General features: G+C 47.9%; 1 protein-coding gene across 1 annotated transcript in view; it reads right to left on the minus strand.

The window, feature by feature from the left end:
• Window positions 1–4,424: 4,424 nt before the first annotated feature.
• The window catches only part of BEGAIN (brain enriched guanylate kinase associated), a gene marked incomplete at its 5' end in the record, with an annotated part of 55,914 nt that continues 40,443 nt past the window's right edge, over window positions 4,425–19,895 (minus strand). Inside the window, one exon of the mRNA XM_089667477.1 lies at window positions 4,425–19,811. Coding sequence (XP_089523603.1) covers window positions 18,555–19,811 — 1,257 coding nt within the window. The remainder of the gene's footprint in view (window positions 19,812–19,895) is intronic.

Consider the following 19,895-nt stretch of genomic DNA (forward strand, 5'->3'; position numbering starts at 1 on the left):
TGCTGCGGGTCAGTGTGTGGAGGTGAGCAGGCATTGCTGCGGGTCAGTGTGTGGAGGTGAGAAGGCATTGCTGCGGGTCAGTGTGTGGGGGTGAGCAGGCATTGCTGCGGGTCAGTGTGTGGAGGTGAGAAGGCATTGCTGCGGGTCAGTGTGTGGAGGTGAGCAGGCATTGCTGCGGGTCAGTGTGTGGAGGTGAGAAGGCATTGCTGCGGGTCAGTGTGTGGGGGTGAGCAGGCATTGCTGCGGGTCAGTGTGTGGAGGTGAGCAGGCATCGCTGTGGGTCAGTGTGTGGGGGTGAGCAGGCATTGCTGCGGGTCAGTGTGTGGAGGTGAGCAGGCATTGCTGCGGGTCAGTGTGTGGAGGTGTGGAGGCATCGCTGCGGGTCAGTGTGTGGGGGTGAGCAGGCATTGCTGCGGGTCAGTGTGTGGAGGTGAGCAGGCATTGCTGCGGGTCAGTGTGTGGAGGTGAGAAGGCATTGCTGCGGGTCAGTGTGTGGGGGTGAGCAGGCATTGCTGCGGGTCAGTGTGTGGAGGTGAGCAGGCATCGCTGTGGGTCAGTGTGTGGAGGGGAGAAGGCATTGCTGCGGGTCAGTGTGTGGAGGGGAGAAGGCATTGCTGCGGGTCAGTGTGTGGGGGGGAGAAGGCATCGCTGCGGGTCAGTGTGTGGGGGTGAGCAGGCATTGCTGCGGGTCAGTGTGTGGGGTGGAGAAGGCATTGCTGCGGGTCAGTGTGTGGGGGTGAGCAGGCATCGCTGTGGGTCAGTGTGTGGAGGGGAGAAGGCATTGCTGCGGGTCAGTGTGTGGAGGGGAGAAGGCATTGCTGCGGGTCAGTGTGTGGAGGTGTGGAGGCATTGCTGCGGGTCAGTGTGTGGAGGTGTGGAGGCATTGCTGCGGGTCAGTGTGTGGAGGTGTGGAGGCATTGCTGCGGGTCAGTGTGTGGAGGTGTGGAGGCATTGCTGCGGGTCAGTGTGTGGGGGTGAGAAGGCATTGCTGCGGGTCAGTGTGTGGAGGTGTGGAGGCATTGCTGCGGGTCAGTGTGTGGAGGTGTGGAGGCATTGCTGCGGGTCAGTGTGTGGAGGTGTGGAGGCATTGCTGCGGGTCAGTGTGTGGGGGTGTGGAGGCATCGCTGCCATTTGAGGATTTATTCACCAGAGTGAAGATCACCTTTTAGCAGTTTCACTTGCATGGACTTTACATTTTGATTATTCACAGATTTTTTTTTGCTATTTTTGATTCCCATTTATATGTTAATATATTGAATGGTTATTAGGTGAATATATTGTTTATGCAGATATTTTATATCGCTGGTAATACATTCACCATATTCTTGTGTAGTTTCCCAATAAGGATACATTCCTGTTATGGGTCACCACTGAGCACTATTATGTTGTCACAAATTTATTCATGATTAGGATTTAGGTTGTTATTGCGCTTCACTAATTTATATGTTTATTTCACACTTATTGGTCTACGTTGAGTGGCAGCAGCTATAATTATAGGGATCACATCCATATACAGCGCAGGAGGACATCCTCATTTATTCACTACTCAATCCTCCTACTCCTCGACCTCTCCGCGGCCTTCGACGCCTTCGACACCTTCGACCACCCCCTCCTCCTCAAAAAACTACACTCCCTCAGCCTCAGAGACTCCGCCCTCTCCTGGCTCTCATCCTATCTATCACAACGCTCCTTCAGCGTTACCTATAATGCTAGCACCTCCCCCTCCCTCCCCCTCTCTGTTGGGGTCCCTCAAGGCTCTGTCCTCGGGCCCCTTCTCTTCTCCATCTACACCTCCTCCCTTGGCCAACTGATAAATTCCCACGGCTTCAACTATCACCTCTATGCCGACGACACACAAATCTATCTCTCAACCCCCCACCTCGGTCTCCACCCCTCACCTCACCCCCTCGGTCTCCGCCCCCCACCTCACCCCCTCGGTCTCCGCCCCCCACCTCACCCCTTCAGTCTCCGCCCGAATCACACACCTACTGAGCGACATATCAGATTGGATGTCACTCCACTTCCTCAAATTAAACCTTTCCAAAACTGAGATCCTAGTCTTCCCCCCCAGCCCGCGCCCCCCCCCGGCCTCTCCATCACAACCAATAACACCACCATCAGTCCCACCATGCAAGCCAAAGTACTAGGTGTCATTCTAGGCTCCAATCTGTCCTTCCAACCCCATGTCCAATCTCTGACAAACTCTTGCAGGCTCCGCCTCCACAACATCTCCAAAATATGTCCATTCCTAACCCCAGACACTACAAAGCAACTCATTCACTCCCTTATTATATCACGACTTGACTACTGTAACTCCCTCCTCACCGGCCTCCCTCACTGCAGGCTATCCCCGCTTCAGTCCATCCTGAATTCTGCTGCCAGACTCATCCACCTTACTAACCACTCCGTATCCTCCACCCCCCTCTGCCAATCCATCCACTGGCCTCCAGTGCCCTCCACCCCCCTCTGCCAATCCCTCCACTGGCCTCCAGTGCCCTCCACCCCCCTCTGCCAATCCCTCCACTGGCCTCCATTCAGTGTCCTCCACCCCCCTCTGCCAATCCATCCACTGGCCTCCAGTGCCCTCCACCCCCCTCTGCCAATCCCTCCACTGGCCTCCATTCAGTGTCCTCCATCCCCCTCTGCCAATCCGTCCACTGGCCTCCATTCAGTGTCTCTGCCAATCCCTCCACTGGCTTCTACTCAGTGTTCTCCACCCCCCTCTGCCAATCCCTCCACTGGCCCCCATTCAGTGTCCTTCCCCCCTCTCTGCCAATCCCTCCACTGGCCTCCACTCCATGTCCTCCACCCCTCTCTGCCAATCGTTCCACTGGCTTCCGATTGCCCAACGCATAAAATTCAAACTTCTAACATTGACATATAAAGCTGTCCAGAACACTGCCCCAAACTACATCACCGACCTGATACCCATCTACCACCCAAAACGCACTCTCCGCTCCCCACAAGACCTCCTACTCTCTAGTTCCCTGGTCTCCTCCTCCCATGCCCATCTCCAGGACTTCCCCCATCCTCTGGAACTCACTACCCCAATCCATCAGACTGCCACCTACCCTCCTCACCTTTAGGCACACCCTGAAAACCCTTCACTGGAAACACCTGGAGGTGAGTTCACAGACTTTGGGCCAAAAGGTGTATCTGTTTATAGTCTGATGCCCCTATTACCATTATTAGTTGAGTTATTTAGTCATGAGCCTGCAAAGACAGGACTGATGTTGGATGAGAAGACCCGGCCCACCATCAGCGTTCCAATTCATCCCAGAGGTGTTCAGTAGTGTTGAGGTCAGGGCTGTGTACAGGACATCTCATTTCAAAAACCATTATTATGTAGTATGTAGTTCCCCCGTGGCTATTTATATGTTGTTGCCCCTCCCCTGCCCCCCATGGCCATTAAGATGAAGTTACCCTCTTTTGTGGATATACCATCCTCCACTCTTCTGGAAAGACATTCCACAAAATTTTGGAGGGTGTCTGGAAATTTGTGGCCATTGTGAGGTCAGGAACTGATGTTGGATGAGAAGACCCGGCTCACCATCGGCATTCCAATTCATCCCAAAGGTGTTCAGGAGGGTTGAGGTCAGAGCTCTGTGCGGGACACTGGAGTTCCTCCCCACCAAACTGATCATCCGTGTCTTTATGGAGCTGGCTTTGTACACAGGGGACAGTCATGGGGGAACAGAAAAGGGTCTTCACCAGACTGGTCATCCATGTCTTTATGGAGCTGACTTTGTTCACGGGGTCATTCATGAGGGAACAGAAAAGGGTCTTCACCAAACTGATACCACAAGGCTGGAAGAGCACAAATGTCTCCAATGTCTTTGTATGATGGAGGATTACCAGGACCCTTCACTGGAGACCTCTGAACTCCATCACTGAGGGGGCGGGGTGGGGGTTGGGGGGGGGGTGTCCGCATTCTCCCACCTATATAGTAGATATGAAGGTCAGGTCTACAGGTGTTTGGCCATATACTGTATGTAGACAGATTTCAGGTAATTAAACTGCCAATACTAAACAATTATATCTTGATTTTGAATATCTGGTCATTAGGTGAGCTCCATCATGGTGTACGTGTCTTCCTGGGGTTCTTTACAATGAAACTCCAGATACAACTAATAGAACGGAAGAGATGGGGTAGGGGGTTAGACCTATTACTGTGTTTGCATCCAATGGGGAGATCTCTCCTCATTTCCTTTCTCACCAGGACAGGAAATGAGGGGAAATCTGCCTGGGACTTACAGACAGCAATAAAGACACAGAGGAGCGACCCCTCCAAGATCCCACTTCAGTAGGACATTTCTGCCACCAAAGCTCCTCAGCTCCAAATGTCCGAAGCCCGTTAATAACCCCCCATATAATAGTTACCTTTCTCCCCCAACCAATGACATCATCAGACAACCACACCAATCATCACTAAATCAGATTTTTTTATTCATTTTAGGATCTTTCATCATTGAAAATTACAAAATAGTTCATAAATGCATTCTTCTTTTTTTCCAAAAAATGGAAATGTCACAGTTAGAAGAATAGACAAATTTTCGGGGTGACTGTGGATGAAGAAAAGGATCAGCAGCAGCAAAATGTGGGCTCAGTATTGAACCAACCTTGCATCAGGCTAGCTTATAAAGCAAGGGCGTTCCGGGAGAAAGAAAACACCAAAAACTAAAATGTACAATGCACCTGCATATATCTCCTCCATGTGCAGAAACCTGGGGGGTGTCCCACCGGCGGGGCGAGGTCAGGTCTTCATCTGAAGAAAATGCTGTTTGCTGTGTTTAAAGGATAAGTGCACTTTTAAAACTCATTAGCTCATTGAATATATTCAGGCAAATTATTATAAAAGATCGATATGGCGCCAACAGTTTGCACCGCGCTTTACAAAATGAATGCAATTTCCTTATCCCCTTCCTTACAGATTTGAAGATGGGTCCTCAAGGGCCCGGCCGGTCTATATATCGTCTTTACGTTTACATTAGGCCTCATACGCATGTATTAAAGAAGGCTTCCCTGGAACATCACCTTCTAAAGTCTAGCTATACCGAGACAGAGGTCGGCTCTTAGATTGCGAAGACAAAGTGCTGCTGGGGTGCCATGTTCTTCAACTCCTCCCACTTCCTCTCATTTCCTGTCTGTAGACGTTCCACTGAAGACCTGTGCTGTTTGGAAATCATTTTATGGCATCTAGCATGGAATGAACCCCATGTGAGGAGCAAGACAACATTATTATATCACACCGGTGGACATGTCCTCCTTCCTGACACTTTGTAGAAGTCTGTTCTATCCACTGATTGGTGCAGGAGATGGTCTAATCTGTAAATTGTGCTTCCTTCTTCTCTATGATGATGACAATGGATTACGTTTGCTTGTGTGCAACTTTAACGTGCATCACGTTCCAGCCAGCCTTGTCATACACCCACCTCCATACCTTTCTTCTGGTTTGTGAAGGTCTAGATCAACCATTTTTACCCATGGTTCCTTGCGGTGTGGCTGATTGACCTCCTATTTGATGATGCCTGCATGGTTCTGGGGAAAATACCTCATGGCATAGCCAGTTCCACCACACCAGTGGTCATTGTAGTTGTTTGTAAGGGTGGAATTCTGCCTGCAACTGTAAGGAGAGCATTCTAACTTCCTCCATGGGTTCCAGACTTCAGGCAAAGCATCAGAAAGGAGGAAACCCAGTCTTTGGTCATGTCCATGGGTTCCAGACTTCAGGCAAAGCATCAGAAAGGAGGAAACCCAGTCTTTGGTCATGTCCATGGGTTCCAGACTTCAGGCAAAGCATCAGAAAGGAGGAAACCCAGTCTTTGGTCATGTCCATGGGTTCCAGACTTCAGGCAAAGCATCAGAAAGGAGGAAACCCAGTCTTTGGTCATGTCCATGGGTTCCAGACTTCAGGCAACGCATCAGGAAGGAGGAAACCCAGTCTTTGGTCATGTCCATAGGTTCCAGACTTCAGGCAACGCATCAGGAAGGAGGAAACCCAGTCTTTGGTCATGTCCATGGGTTCCAGACTTCAGGCAACGCATCAGGAAGGAGGAAACCCAGTCTTTGGTCATGTCCATGGGTTCCAGACTTCAGGCAACGCATCAGGAAGGAGGAAACCCAGTCTTTGGTCATGTCCATGGGTTCCAGACTTCAGGAAACGCATCAGGAAGGAGGAAACCCAGTCTTTGGTCACGTCCATGGGTTCCAAACTTCAGGCAAAGCATCAGAAAGGAGGAAACCCAGTCTCTAGTTATGTCCATGGGTTCCAGACTTCAGACAGTCATTTCCAGTAAAGGATTCTCAACAAAATATTACAAAGGAACATTTTATTTATGATTATATTTAATAATCCAATTACTTTTGGTCCCTTAAAAAAGAGGGGGAGGTGGCTACTCTTAAGAGCTGTAATTTCTAAACCCCTCCCCCAATGTGGATGTACATACCCTCAAATTACACCAGAGAGTGCGCACTGTCCGCCCAGATCCATCATAGAACTAGAGCTGGAATATGTTTTGGTAAATACCTGAAAAAAATCTAAAATTGTGCCAAATATATATGGACCAGACTGTATATGAATTCAAACCTTGATAGTATTCATCTACCCATGTTTCCTTACACCAACCAACCAACCCGTTACCACATTCATCAGCAAGGAATCCCACAATACTCACATTCAGGGTGTTTTGTGGGCATTTTACCTGGAAGCTGATCTAGAACAGAATTATAATCTCTATATATAAAATGAGGGGTATGGAGGTGGATGTCATTAGTTTTCGGGCTAAGTCCTTGCCAAAGTTGACCCTCACAAGGTCAGAGCAACCTAAAAACGGCTGGAAAAAAAATCTTCAAACGCCTACATCAACCTCCAGCTTCCTAAAAACTCACCAAGATGCCACCAGAGCCTCTCACTTCTAAGGTCCCAGCTGTCCCCCATAACATCCAATGACATGCTCATCAACACAAGCTCCCCAAAGCTACAATGAAGGCACACTGGCAGGGGGCTGTACATAGCTTCCTAAAAACATCACAGCACCCCGCCAACGTACTCCTCTCAAGAGCCCTCAGTCCTAATGCAAGCAGCTATGCAAATCTCACAAAGTCTTGATAGGTGGGTTTCAGTCTGGAGGAGTGAGTGGTCCTAGTCAGGCGGTATATTTGCATGAAGACTCCCCTATGTAACATCCACATGTGTGCTGAGTTTCCATGACTGAAAGAACTGAAATCCAATGAAAGAAAGGGGCGGGGCCAGGGAAAGTCAGGCTGAGGAAGAAAGCGCTAGATGATGCTGAACGTCCTCCAGCCAGGAAATGAGGCGGAGCTCTATCTGATTTGCTGCAGATTCTAATGCACGTTGTGAGAAGCTTCTTTTAACTCTTTAATGTCTCCTTTAAAATTGTTTTATGGAGGATGTTATTCAAAACAGAGCAGATTATCCCTGCAGCACATTTAGACAGACAGAAGGAGGCATCTCCAAGCCTTTACTGTCCTCCATAGCACATCTCTGACCTGGAGGTACCAGCACACTTCGGCCTACCAGCAATTTAAACACAGCAAAGCTGCATCATTACGACATGATCAGGAGCCCATGTGCATGGACCTTAGACGTGACCTCGCCCTCCAGTGACTGAGTGCCCATGTGCATGGACCCTAGATGTCACCTCACCTTTGAGTGATCGGAAGCCCATGTGCATAGACCCTAGACATGACCTCTCCATCCAGTGATTGGGTGCCCATGTGCATGGACCTTCGACCTGACCTCACCTTCCAGTGATTGGGTGCCCATGTGCATGGTCCCTTGATCAAACCTCGCTCTCCAGTGATCGGGAGCCCATGTGCATGGACCCTAGATGTGACCTCGCCCTCCAGTGATTGGGTGTCCATGTGCATGGACCCTAGATGTGACCTTGCCCTCCAGTGATTGGGTGCCCATGTGTGTGGACCCTAGACGTGACCTCGCCCTTCAAGGGGTATTCTCTCCACGTTGTGGAAAGGAAATGTGGATGAAACCAAACATCAGTCATAGTTTCCAGTCCTCATATTTGATGAAGACTTTTCGATTTCTTACGTATGTAGATAATGGATGGTGGTATGGTTCACCATGGTGATGAAGTATTTGGTTGTGGAACTCTGTCTCTACTTTGCATTTTGAGGTTCACTTTCATTTCTGAAATGAATTATGCTGGACAGTTTATCTATATAAATAAAGAACAGTGGAGTCCACCTTTAGTACAAACGTTTTGGGTTGGTTGTGGATGGGTAAACCTTCTGTCTTTGTTTCCGTGGCCCATTGAGGAGATTGTCCCTCACATCCTGTCACAAAAACAGCGAGGGGAAATGCAGGACCCTTTAAAGAATCCCCACTGAAACATGTTCCCCTTACCTCCTGTTCTGGTGACCAGTAAAGAGTTTGAGATTTCTCATTACTTTCTGGCCATAGAACTGGAACCCGGCTGCCTCTACACATCCCAGGATGTCGGTTATCACCTTGTGTTGTGATAGGGATGAGTGAGTCTAAAATGGAAGCACCAGAGTGTCATATTCAAGTCCAGATCCAAGTTCATTCCAATGTCCAGCTCTTTGCGATTCAACATGCTGAAGCAATGTACAGGGACTCAGTACTAAGGGCGTTGGGTGTTCGGACGGGGTTGTGGGTTTGCTCAGCATCCATCAGCAGATGGTTCTCGTGGGGCTATGATGCTGAGAAAACCCCAACATTGTCCAAACACCCAACAGTACCGTTACTACTGATTCCGTGTACATTGTTACCCCAACATTTCCTGTTCCTGCTCTGTGCCCGCTGTCCCATGTCCTGCTATGAAGACGTCTCCTGTTCTCTTTGTGTGAAATACGTGATGGTCCTATCAGTCCCTCTGCTTTCCTATTTCAAATTGTGCCAGGAAGCAAATCCATCCCAGTGTGGTCACATTTCTACTTGGGAGCACTGCCTGTACTACATTGGTCAGACTTGTGCTGACACACCTCCCTGCACTACATTGGTCAGACTTGGATTGACATCTGCCCCCGGAACAGCCTGCCTGTACTACATTGGTCAGACTTGGGCTGACACGCCTCCCTGCACTACATTGGTCAGACTTGGATTGACACCTGCCCCCGGAACAGCCTGCCTGTACTACATTGGTCAGACTTGGGCTGACACGCCTCCCTGCACTACATTGGTTAGACTTGGGCTGACACCTCCCCCTGGAACAGCCTGCCTGTACTACATTGGTCAGACTTGGGCTGACATACCCCACTCCACAACCATTCACTTGGAAGATCAGTGTCTCGCTGTGTGTATATATATAAAAGGTGTGTATATATATATACACACACACACAGCCTTGCATTTCGATGTAAAGGAATGTGTTGTTTTACATGGTGAGGGGTCACATGGACTTTAATCCCCAATTAGGGACCGGAAACACGTTGGATTTGCAGAGTCTGTCATTGGAGGAAACTTGTATCTGGACTGGAATCTCTCACTGTGGCTCTTCAATTCTAGATTCTCTCAGCCCGGTGACATGGATGACCAATAGGGTGAACCTCCCCAGCGGGGACACAGAGAACAGCTCTGAAAACCTGACAGGGATTCCACCCCTTCCCCAATCTATCCAAAACCGACAGAATGTTGTCTAGAGATACTTGGAGAACCTCGATGGGTAAGAAGACACGACAGATCCTTTCCCCAACGTTCCAGAAAACCCCCTGAGTGCTCCGAGCACATCGTCTACTCAATGTTCGATCTCCAAAAGAAGAGACAGAAAACAGAATCACCGGAATGAATAGAAATGTGTATCTCTTGTTCTGCTTCTCACATTTCATGCCGTTCCAAAATATCTGAAGGGGGAACGTATTCCTGAGAAGAGTGTACATTTTCACCAAGGCGCCAGTGTGCAGTAAACCCGCAGAGCGTCCTCCATGGCGGAGCCGCCTCCGTAGATCCATCATCCTGACAGACAGGGAATCATCTGCAGATTTTTTTTTTTCCCATTTAGAAACACGTTTTTAAAAACACAATCCTCATAGAAAATAGAAAGAGTTCAACTTGCTGCTTTCATTGGAGAATGCAAAATACGACACTATCAAGGACAGTTCATGCGTTATTACCAATATAAATGCAAGCCTATAGAAAAAAATCGTATGAAGAAACCGCCCCTCTTGTGAGGTAGCCATGAGGAGCCTCCCTCCGTGCCACAACCATCATCGCCATATTGGCCAGCCCAGTATAGGAAGCTGCTTAGAGTTGGGGATACTTTTCGGGTGCGCACACAATCTACCAAGGTGCTACACCCTATTGGCCAGTCCCAATAGTCCTGCTGCTGTAAACTTCCACTTGAGGGTAGAAGCGATCAGAAGGCGACTCACAAACTCCATGCGCCGTGTTTTGTGTGTTACCTTTTGACGCTTTTAGGCTGAAAGATCATCCCCAAACTTCACTGATTTCTGGGAAGCACCGCAGCGTAGACGACGTCTCTAATCTGGTTGCAGATCATGGTGGGGCCCCGTGGGACTACGTGTGCAGCTACAACCGTCACACATTCAGTTATAAATTTGCAAATTTATTAAAATATATACAGTGCAATTTTCTTGTTTGAAGATACACATTTTTAACCCCTTGCTGACCAGTTCCCATTATCTTCCCACACCAGGGCGTAGATCTGTGCTGCCTTTATAAAGTGCCCAGCACCCTTGTACCCACCACCCTTGTACCCACATGCACACTCCAGTATGATTGGCTGTGAGCAGATGGACATTAGTTAGAAAATCTGTTTTGAGATAGGTAGTGCATTCAGCATCTGCCTGCACCAGTCTCCGACTCTGCTCTCCATCAACAAACCGAATGATAAAATTCTGAATTGGGAATCCCTCCACCCTGCCCATTCCACTCCATGAATTAGATCGAAGACCTAACCGGGGGACATTTAATGTCATGAAAAACTGTGAATCAAACAAATGACCCTTTTTCCCCCAAAGAACACTGTTTTTTACTTTTTCTTTCCGCCAACCTTTTTCAGCCACTTCCTATCTACATGCACATTACTGTTCAAAATCAGCTCCCTGACGGTGACAACAGTGTACCATGCCTGCACAGCACGTATCATTCACAGCCTCCATCAGGGGTGTATGTGGCCATGGTGGCCATTCATTGGCCCAACTCAACCGTGGATCTCTGCTGGTTCACATTGACTCGCCCTTTCATCAGAGGTCAATATTTCAGAGCTTCTGTCGCCCTATTAAGACTTTTGGAGAGCAGGGTGGGTAACTAGGCAGGGCTCTGATTGGACAAACATTCCCCCCATCAGAGCATCAGACAACAATGAGAGAACCCCAATGGTTTGAAAACTTGATGGCATATATTAAACCCTGTATATTGTGCACTTGTGAACCCTACGCAGTCACAACAGTCTGTCCATAGGAAGACAATGGTCTCACACTGACTCAGATCAATTCTCCACCATTTTTCACTCTGACTTCCATACAAGCCAACTCTGGGTATGAAAATCATCACCAACTACCGGCCAGGAGTCCTAAAAACCAACCATGGATTTCGTATTGGCTGTACCAGGTCATGTGACATCATACTGCTTCTTTGCTCAGCAAGTTGTACACATGAACACCCAGAACAACCAGACTGCTAGATATAAGTGCTATCTAATGTTTTGTATTTATGACCTCAGCCATGTACCATTGTCATCAAGATCTGCTTTGGTTCAAAGCGGCATAAAGAGTCATCCATCTTCCTACACATCCCTGTGACTACAATGTAGAGATCCAGACTATGGGGTCGCCTGAGGAAGGGTCAATGGTGGCTCTGCCCCCCTCTCAGCAGAGAATGAGATGCCTTGGCACGCCGGTGAGCGGAGCTGAAAACTCATCATCTCAGTCAATCAGAATTCCTGTCTGGTGGCCAAAATGGGGGAACCCACCAGCCACAAATTCCACTTTTTTATGAGGACTCTAAAATAGAAAATATAAAGTTGAATCAAATTCTGGATTCAGTGTAAGGCGGGGCCGTGTTATATTCACCCTTTACCTTCGAGGGACTAGTCTGAGGAGCAAGGGCTAGAGCAAAGGGGCTAAACTGCACGATGGGACAATATTTCCATCACAAAAACTGAATCAACCCATTTCCTGCTCCCGGACACTTCAGTCTACAGGAAATCTATCATTTCATTACTTTTTGATAGTCAACTAAATGCAATCAGCTTGGAGAGAGCCGGTCATCATTGGGCTGATGCAAGAATACGAATATATATAAAGTCTGGTTGTACCTGAGGGAATTTGGTGAACCATCTTCAAACTGAAGACAGGTTTTCATGGGCCTTACCACCGACAGAGGTCACCTCTCCCTCCCGTACACGTCACTAGTGTTAGACCGACAGCACTGTGCAGTACAATAGAAGTCTGATTGGTGGACTCTATTTCTAGATTGAATGTTGTCCTACAGTCCAGCTTCAGGGTCTGTCCAAACTTTGCCATTTTGTGACGCTGGAATGGGCGTTGTGTTTTTTTTCTGCGGTTTAATTTCCTCTGAATCCTCATCTAGCGGCTATGCACCAAAAAACATGGCTGACTCTTTCTTCTCCCCAACACGCACCACCGCTCATGTATTTGCAGCTATGCGTTACGGTGAGATAAAGGGTTGGGTGTGTTTCTGCATAGATATTAGGGTGGGCTCCACTGAAATAATTGGCCAAACACTCTAAATCCCATTCCCAACACTCCGCAATGCACAGAGGTGAGGCGTCAGCCAGTAAGAATACAGATCCGTGTCATCGGGAAAGGTCCAGTTTTGGATCTCCTATTTGACGTCACGTTCTCTGAGCTCGGCTCCTCAGCATGGCTGTCACGGGTCTGAGGTCACCAGAACTCTGGTATTTGCTGTTCTGGCAACTTTCTGGCCACAAATAGAACACAAAACTCATAGAGGACTCTTCCAGGTGCCCCGACGTTTGTACATCTCAGGTAAAACTTCAACATTTGAATCCTTGTTCCTCTATAGCATTGATCTTCAGATCCGGTAAAATAAAGGACGCTCCGGCCATAGACGTCCCATTAATGGACATACACCTGTAGATCCAGTACATACAATATTGGTTTCACAGTTATCCGTTGTGCTTCCCACTCTTCAGCCGATGGCTCATATCTTCATCATTGGGTCCTGCATGGTGATAGGATTGGGGGTGTTTTCAGTGGTTATTACACAACGTGTTTCGAGGGTTTTTCAGGTCGCACATCTTCAGGTTCTGTGAAACGCTTCGGAATCCCATCCATATAAAAGAAAGAAACAATTTTGCTCCTCTGGTATCCCTGGCCAGTTTATTCCAGGGGGGGTTACGCTACATCTCTTAGGGGGAAGAGACTCGTAATATTTGTAAAATGACCTTAAAGGTGGAACCTCACACAATAAAGGGGGAAATTGGGCTTGTCCACCTCCTCTACCACTTGTGGACAGTTTTATATTTTTTTTGGGTGCAGGTACCTAATTTTGATAGGTACCTGCTCCCACTTCCCCCTGGATCACTTAGGAAATCCGAGTGAAAGTTTAGATCCCCCCCTTTGCCTGCAGCCTTCTAGGAGACGTCACTGGCCCCAGGAGGTTGCAGGGCCATTCACAGGACATAGTGCGGTTCGTACATACACAGTGGGGAGCCGGCCATGAAGCTGCATGGAGTCACAGCCAGATTCCCTTGGTAACCATGCTGGGGACCTGAAGACTGACAACTAACCAACCCAAGTGAGGATGGTGCTGGATCCCCTGACAGGTGAGTGTCCTTTCAACAAAAGGATTTGTAGCTGCTGAATTTTATTTTTTTTGGGGGGGGGGGGGGCTGAAGATCCTCTTTAAGCTGTGTAGCAGAATCGTATGTCCTTAGCACATCGTGTGAGATAAAGCCACCAGAGCAGACAGTATGTGATAAGGACATTCCAACCTGAAGATGTGGGACCTGTGAAACCCTCGAAACGTGTTGTGTAATAATCGCCAACCCCCTCCCCCCGATCCTATCACCATGCAAGACTTTGGGAAACACCCAGTTCAGAAATGATGAAGATATGAGCCAACGCCTGAAGAGTGAGGAGCACAACAGTTCCCTAGGAATCCAATATTTCACATTCTGCAATATCTACTGGTGGCAGAGACAAGCCCAATTTCCCCTTTTGGGTGAAGTTCCATCTTTAAGGTCATTGTATGAATATCTCGAGTCTCTTCCCTCTGAGAGATTTAGAGTATGAACTGGCCTGGGATACCAGAGGAGCAAAATAGTTTCTTTCTTTTATATGGATGAGATTCCTAAGTGTTTCACAGAACCTGAAGAAGTGGGACCTGTAAAACCCTCAAAATTTGTTGTGTAATAACTGCGAAAAACACCCCTCTGATCCTATCACCGTGTAGGACTTTGGGAAACACCCAGTTCAGAAATGATGAAGATATGAGCCATTGGCTGAAGGGTGAGGAGCACAACAGTTCCTGAGGAACCCAATATTCCATATTCTGTAATATCTACTGATGTACGACCATTAATGGGCCTTCTATGGCCAGAGTATTTGGAATTTTACCGGATCTGAAGATCCATTTATGGAGAAACTTAGATTCAAATGTTGAAGTTTTTCCTGAGGTGTACAGAGTACAAATGGTGGGGCACCTGTAAGAGTCCTCTGTGTGTTTGGCTTTCTATTCTTTGTAATTTAAGGGATCTTGGTGTCCATCGATGTGATCTGGACACAAATGTCGACCTCCATCTGCGGAGTGTGCACAGCAGTATCACATATCACAGCCCAGCGTGTGTTCATGTTCATGTCCTGCTTTCTGGCCCCAGAGCCGGGAGATGGTGTATGAGGTCCGGTGTATGAGGTCCAGCAGCTCGGGACGGTCAATGTGACCTATGACCCCGGACTCAGGCTGAAGAGTCACCTCTGGGGTCAAATGAAGAGGCAAATCTTCTGTAAGCAGGCACAATCTAATGATCGGAGCCTGAACATTGAGGTTCTTGCAGGAGCCCAATCATGACCGATTTCTTTGCCGTAAAACAAATGTTCAAGATTCATCAAAGGGGAAGTACGGCCAAAGCTGTATTATATCAAAGGAGGACACTTCGTTCTGCACTCCTGTGACCTGATTTCAGCCAACAGTCCTCTGCTGGATGACGTCACAGAGCCGGCCCAGGTTCTGAAAAGATCCTGACCTGGCTGAGCCTCTCAGTGATTCCCTGTGAGCCTGCCCCCCCCCCCACCCCCTCCACAGACCGGCACTCTGGAGGGGTACAGTGGAGAGCCGGAGACTGACAGTCCCGGCTCTCTGCTCAGAGCAGAGGGGAGAACTGAGCGATCAGCGGTGTTTGATCGCCTGGATTGTATATCATTCAGAAGGTACCGGCCGTACTGGTCCCATGTCGGTGCAGGATGGACTTCCCCTTTAGTAGTGCTGCACAATGATTGCACTGCTCCTCATGCAATGCCAGTCTGCTATGACTGCTAACACAATCGACTCTCTGGGTTTGCTTCAGCAGTTGGTGTCTCGGGTGGCCAATGAGGCAGACTGACGCTGGAGAGGGAACCGGCGATGTATAAAGTGCCGTCATAAAAAAAATATGGAACAAGCAAGCATGTAAAAAGTGAAGTCACATCAAAATCACTTTCAGGTAACAATAATAACAACTCAAACTTACTGAAAAGAACAAAACGCTTTCCCTTTCACGTCAGATCTTATGGCTAAATGTAAACGATCGTTCGGGCTTTGGTTCGATTATTTGTCTCCCGGCCTTAGAGATGTGACTGCGCTCAGCCATCGCTCCCTTCCTGATAAACCCGATCCGGTCATGTGTGGCAGAAGTCTGCTCTCCATCCCGCTCTTCCATGATTGGCCAGGCTCTAGAAGTATCCATCATGGTGGAGCGGTTGTATTTGGTGCCATAAATTCCACACAAGCAAAGGACTTTCCATTCTTCTATGGAACTGGCGCTAATGGCAAACAAACGGACTTTACTGGGACCCATCCCTGGGATGGCAGAATGCACTGGAGCCAATGGGGAGGGTGAAAGAACGGCCATTTCTGGGGGGTTTATCGTTACTTTGGGCTTTTGGCTTCAAAAAGTGAGGCCCTTTAAATGGCTATTTGGGGGTTACAGAAGCTCAGAACCTTCTCCTCCATCCAACTCTCCTGGACCAGTTCTTGGACCAGAAAAGGCCCCTCATTGGCCGCCTCAATTTTCTTCACAGAAAGTTAAAAAAAAGTGAAGAAAAAAAAAATCAAAGCTACTGAACTCCAATAATTCTAAACACAAAAACGGGGGAACCAAATAAAGACCTCAAGAAAGGCCCATGGTGCAGTGCGGTAATGGTCATTTTATCGGAGGGTGCATCACACTCATTGGTGCAGTGTGGAGCAATTCATTCCTAATGGCACTTCAACACACCTTGCCAATGTAAGCTCACACATTGGGGAGTACCGAGGTGTTCTGCTTGAGGAAAATGCTGCAGATGATTCTGTGCATTGCCCGCCCGTTCCAAGAGGCTGCCTAATGCACTGTGCCCGTGTGAGGGCCCTTAACAACCAAACCACCCTAAATACGCTCCAACAAAACATCCTGCAAATACGATCAATCAGTCATTTCCTGGTCAAATCAATTTCACCGAGTTCATTCTGCTGATCCTACCCATAACTACCATAGCCAGAAATCCAGCACCAATGGCTTGTGCCTCAAACCTCAGACCTAACATGACCCTCAACCCTCGGACCTAACATATGAACCTCAGACCTAACATGACCCTCAACCCTCAGACCTAACATATGAACCTCAGACCTAACATGACCCTCAACCCTCAGACCTAACATATGAACCTCAGACCTAACATGACCCTCATTCCTCAGACTTAACTTGACCCTCAACCCTCAGACCTAACATATGAACCTCAGACCTAACATGACCCTCAACCCTCGGACCTAACATATGAACCTCAGACCTAACATGACCCTCAACCCTCAGACCTAACATATGAACCTCAACCCTCAGACCTAACATATGAACCTCAGACCTAACATGACCCTCAAACTTCAGCCTAACATGACCCTCAACCCTCAGACCTAACATATGAACCTCAGACCTAACATGACCCTCAACCCTCAGACCTAACATATGAACCTCAGACCTAACATGACCCTCAACCCTCAGACCTAACATATGAACCTCAGACCTAACATGACCCTCATTCCTCAGACTTAACTTGACCCTCAACCCTCAGACCTAACAAATGAACCTCAGACCTAACATGACCCTCAACCCCCAGACCTAACATGACCCTCAAACCTCAGACTTAACATGACCCTCAAACCTCAGACTTAACATGACCCTCAGACCTAACAAATGAACCTCAGACCTAACATGACCCTCAACCCTCATACCTAACAAATGAACCTCAGACCTAACATGACCCTAAACCCTCAGACCTAACATATGAACCTCAGACCTAACATGACCATCAACCCTCAGACCTAACATATGAACCTCGGACCTAACATGACCCTCAACCCTCAGACCTAACATGACCCTCAACCCTCAGACCTAATATGACCCTCAGACCTAACATGACCCCCAAATCTCAGCCTAACATATGAACCTCAGCCCTAACATGACCCTCAAACCTCAGACCTAACATGACCTTCAAACCTCAGACCTAACATATGAACCCCAAACCTCAGCCTTAACATATGAACCTCAACCCTCAGTCCTAACATATGACCCTCAGCCTTAACATATGAACCTCAACCCTCAGCCTTAACATATGAACATCAAACCTCAGCCCTAACATGTGACCCTCAGCCCTAACATATGATCCTCAAACCTCAGCCCTAACATGTGACCCTCAAGCCTCAGCCCTTACATATGACCCTCAATTCTCAGCCCTAACATATGATCCTCAAACCTCATCCCTAACATGTGACCCTCAGCCCTAACATATGATCCTCAAACCTCAGCCTTAACATATGATCTTCAACCCTCAGCCTTAACATATGAACCTCAACCCTCAGCCATAACTTACAAACCTCAACCCTCAGCCTTAAACGATGATCCTTAAACCTCAACATACCAACCTATGAACAATAAAATGCCAACATACAAAAAAAAATAGTTCTGTAAAGCCAATGCCAGATACAACCGGTCCACCATCTGGTCCAGCAGAGGTTCAAAGTTTGCTTGGAGTTTGCACGTTCTACTGGGCACAAACGGACACTTCCATGGCCGGTACAAACATGAGCACATAAAAGAAGACAATAAATCCACTGCCCGACTTCACCAGATCAGATTTTTTAGAAAAGCGGAGTTCTACTTTAATCTGCAATGAGGTAATCTTTATATGTACAAGGTCATTAAAATGTGTTTTTTTCTTCTTAAACTGGAAGCTTTCCACAAAAAAAGTGCAAGTTACACGAACACGGAATAAAACAACTGTTAATACTGGCACGGTAGCATCACCAGAACCCCATGGCGTTCCCATCATCCTTTGTGTCAAGGTGTACTCTGCAATGTCGCTTATTGCGATTTGGAAGATCATTAATTTAGAAGGGTGCCGTATAATTGTGCTTTCGTAAGACTGTCTTTCCTGGTCAAGCCGATGCTCCCAGTTCTTTGGAATGGCTGGGGCTTGCCGTGAAAGCTGGCGTGTCCTTGGTCAATGGAAGACTGGTGTAAGTCTGAGGCCTCTATGGGGCTTTGAGTCAGAGATTCTGCCGAACTGTTTGGACTGACGTCTACATATTCTCTCTTGACCGACGAGTTGGAATCTAAGCTTTTGCTCCCCAGCTGGACTGACATCCGCTCGCTTTTTTGTTCTCTTGTTTCTTTCGCCTTAAAAGAAGACAGCATTTCTTGCTTACAGCTAGCGCTGATGTCGATTTTCAAGCCAGAATCCGTTCTTAGGAAGCACGAGTCTCCCATTCTGCTTTGACAAACCTCTTCTCCTTCGGAAAAACTATCTTGCTTGTAACTGGCATACAGCGGGCTTATGGGGCTCTCTAGCTGCTTAACTGGACTTGGCGCAAAATACTGTTCTGTAAAACTACACTGTGATATCCTGCCATCGTTGCTAAAAGAGTACGCGCCGATATCTTCCACGCTGAGCTGCCTCCACCTCGTTGGCAAGTCTTCTTCGGAAAGGTTCGAGCTTCTACACTCGCTGTGTGACTTGTGAGCTCCCAGTGCCTGTTGAGTACGGATTCTGGAGAAGTGAAATGGTTCCTCTACGTAGGAAGAAGATCTTATGAAATTTGGAGATACTGCGTTTTCCGGACTGTGCTCCATGTGCTGGACAGACTTGGACTTTACAAAGCGAGGACTGGCTGCATGTTCGTAACCGGTGGTGGACTTCCTTTCGAAGAGGTCATCTCGGTTTCCCATGTATATGGCCTGTTGGGAAGCAGTTAGCGTATTGGCTTGGTTGTTCTCTTTCTCTTCAGAAGTAGCGCTGAAGCTGGAGTAGGAACTTGATGTTGGTAAAGATGCTACATATTCATTGAAGGCTTCGTGTGAAAAACTTGAGTGGAAGCCATCTTCTACCGTGCTGTCTGTTGAGTTCTGAGATCTCAAGAAGACCTCGTCTTTGACCTGTACGTCAAAACTCTGTCTCCGGTCTCTCCTCCGTTCTTCTGGGCAGTACAGGGCGGTGTCACTACAGTAGATCTCCGACTTAAACTGCTGCCTCTGACGGAACTTTTCTTCTGGATCTTGCCCTGCTTGCTCATAGGTAAGGTCCCTCATCGAAGTACTTGATAGATGTGAAGAGAGGCTGCTGGGATCGGGCTTTTCCAGCACCTTAGCAATGACACAAGTAGGAACGCTGTCAGCATATGAAGCATTACAGAGGGACACAGTCAGTTTACAGCCATGCTTTGCCAA

The sequence above is a fragment of the Staurois parvus genome, unplaced genomic scaffold, assembly GCF_062004578.1.
Source record: "Staurois parvus isolate SC_StPar_1 unplaced genomic scaffold, SC_StPar_1.0 ptg003275l, whole genome shotgun sequence".
NCBI lineage: Eukaryota > Metazoa > Chordata > Amphibia > Anura > Ranidae > Staurois > Staurois parvus.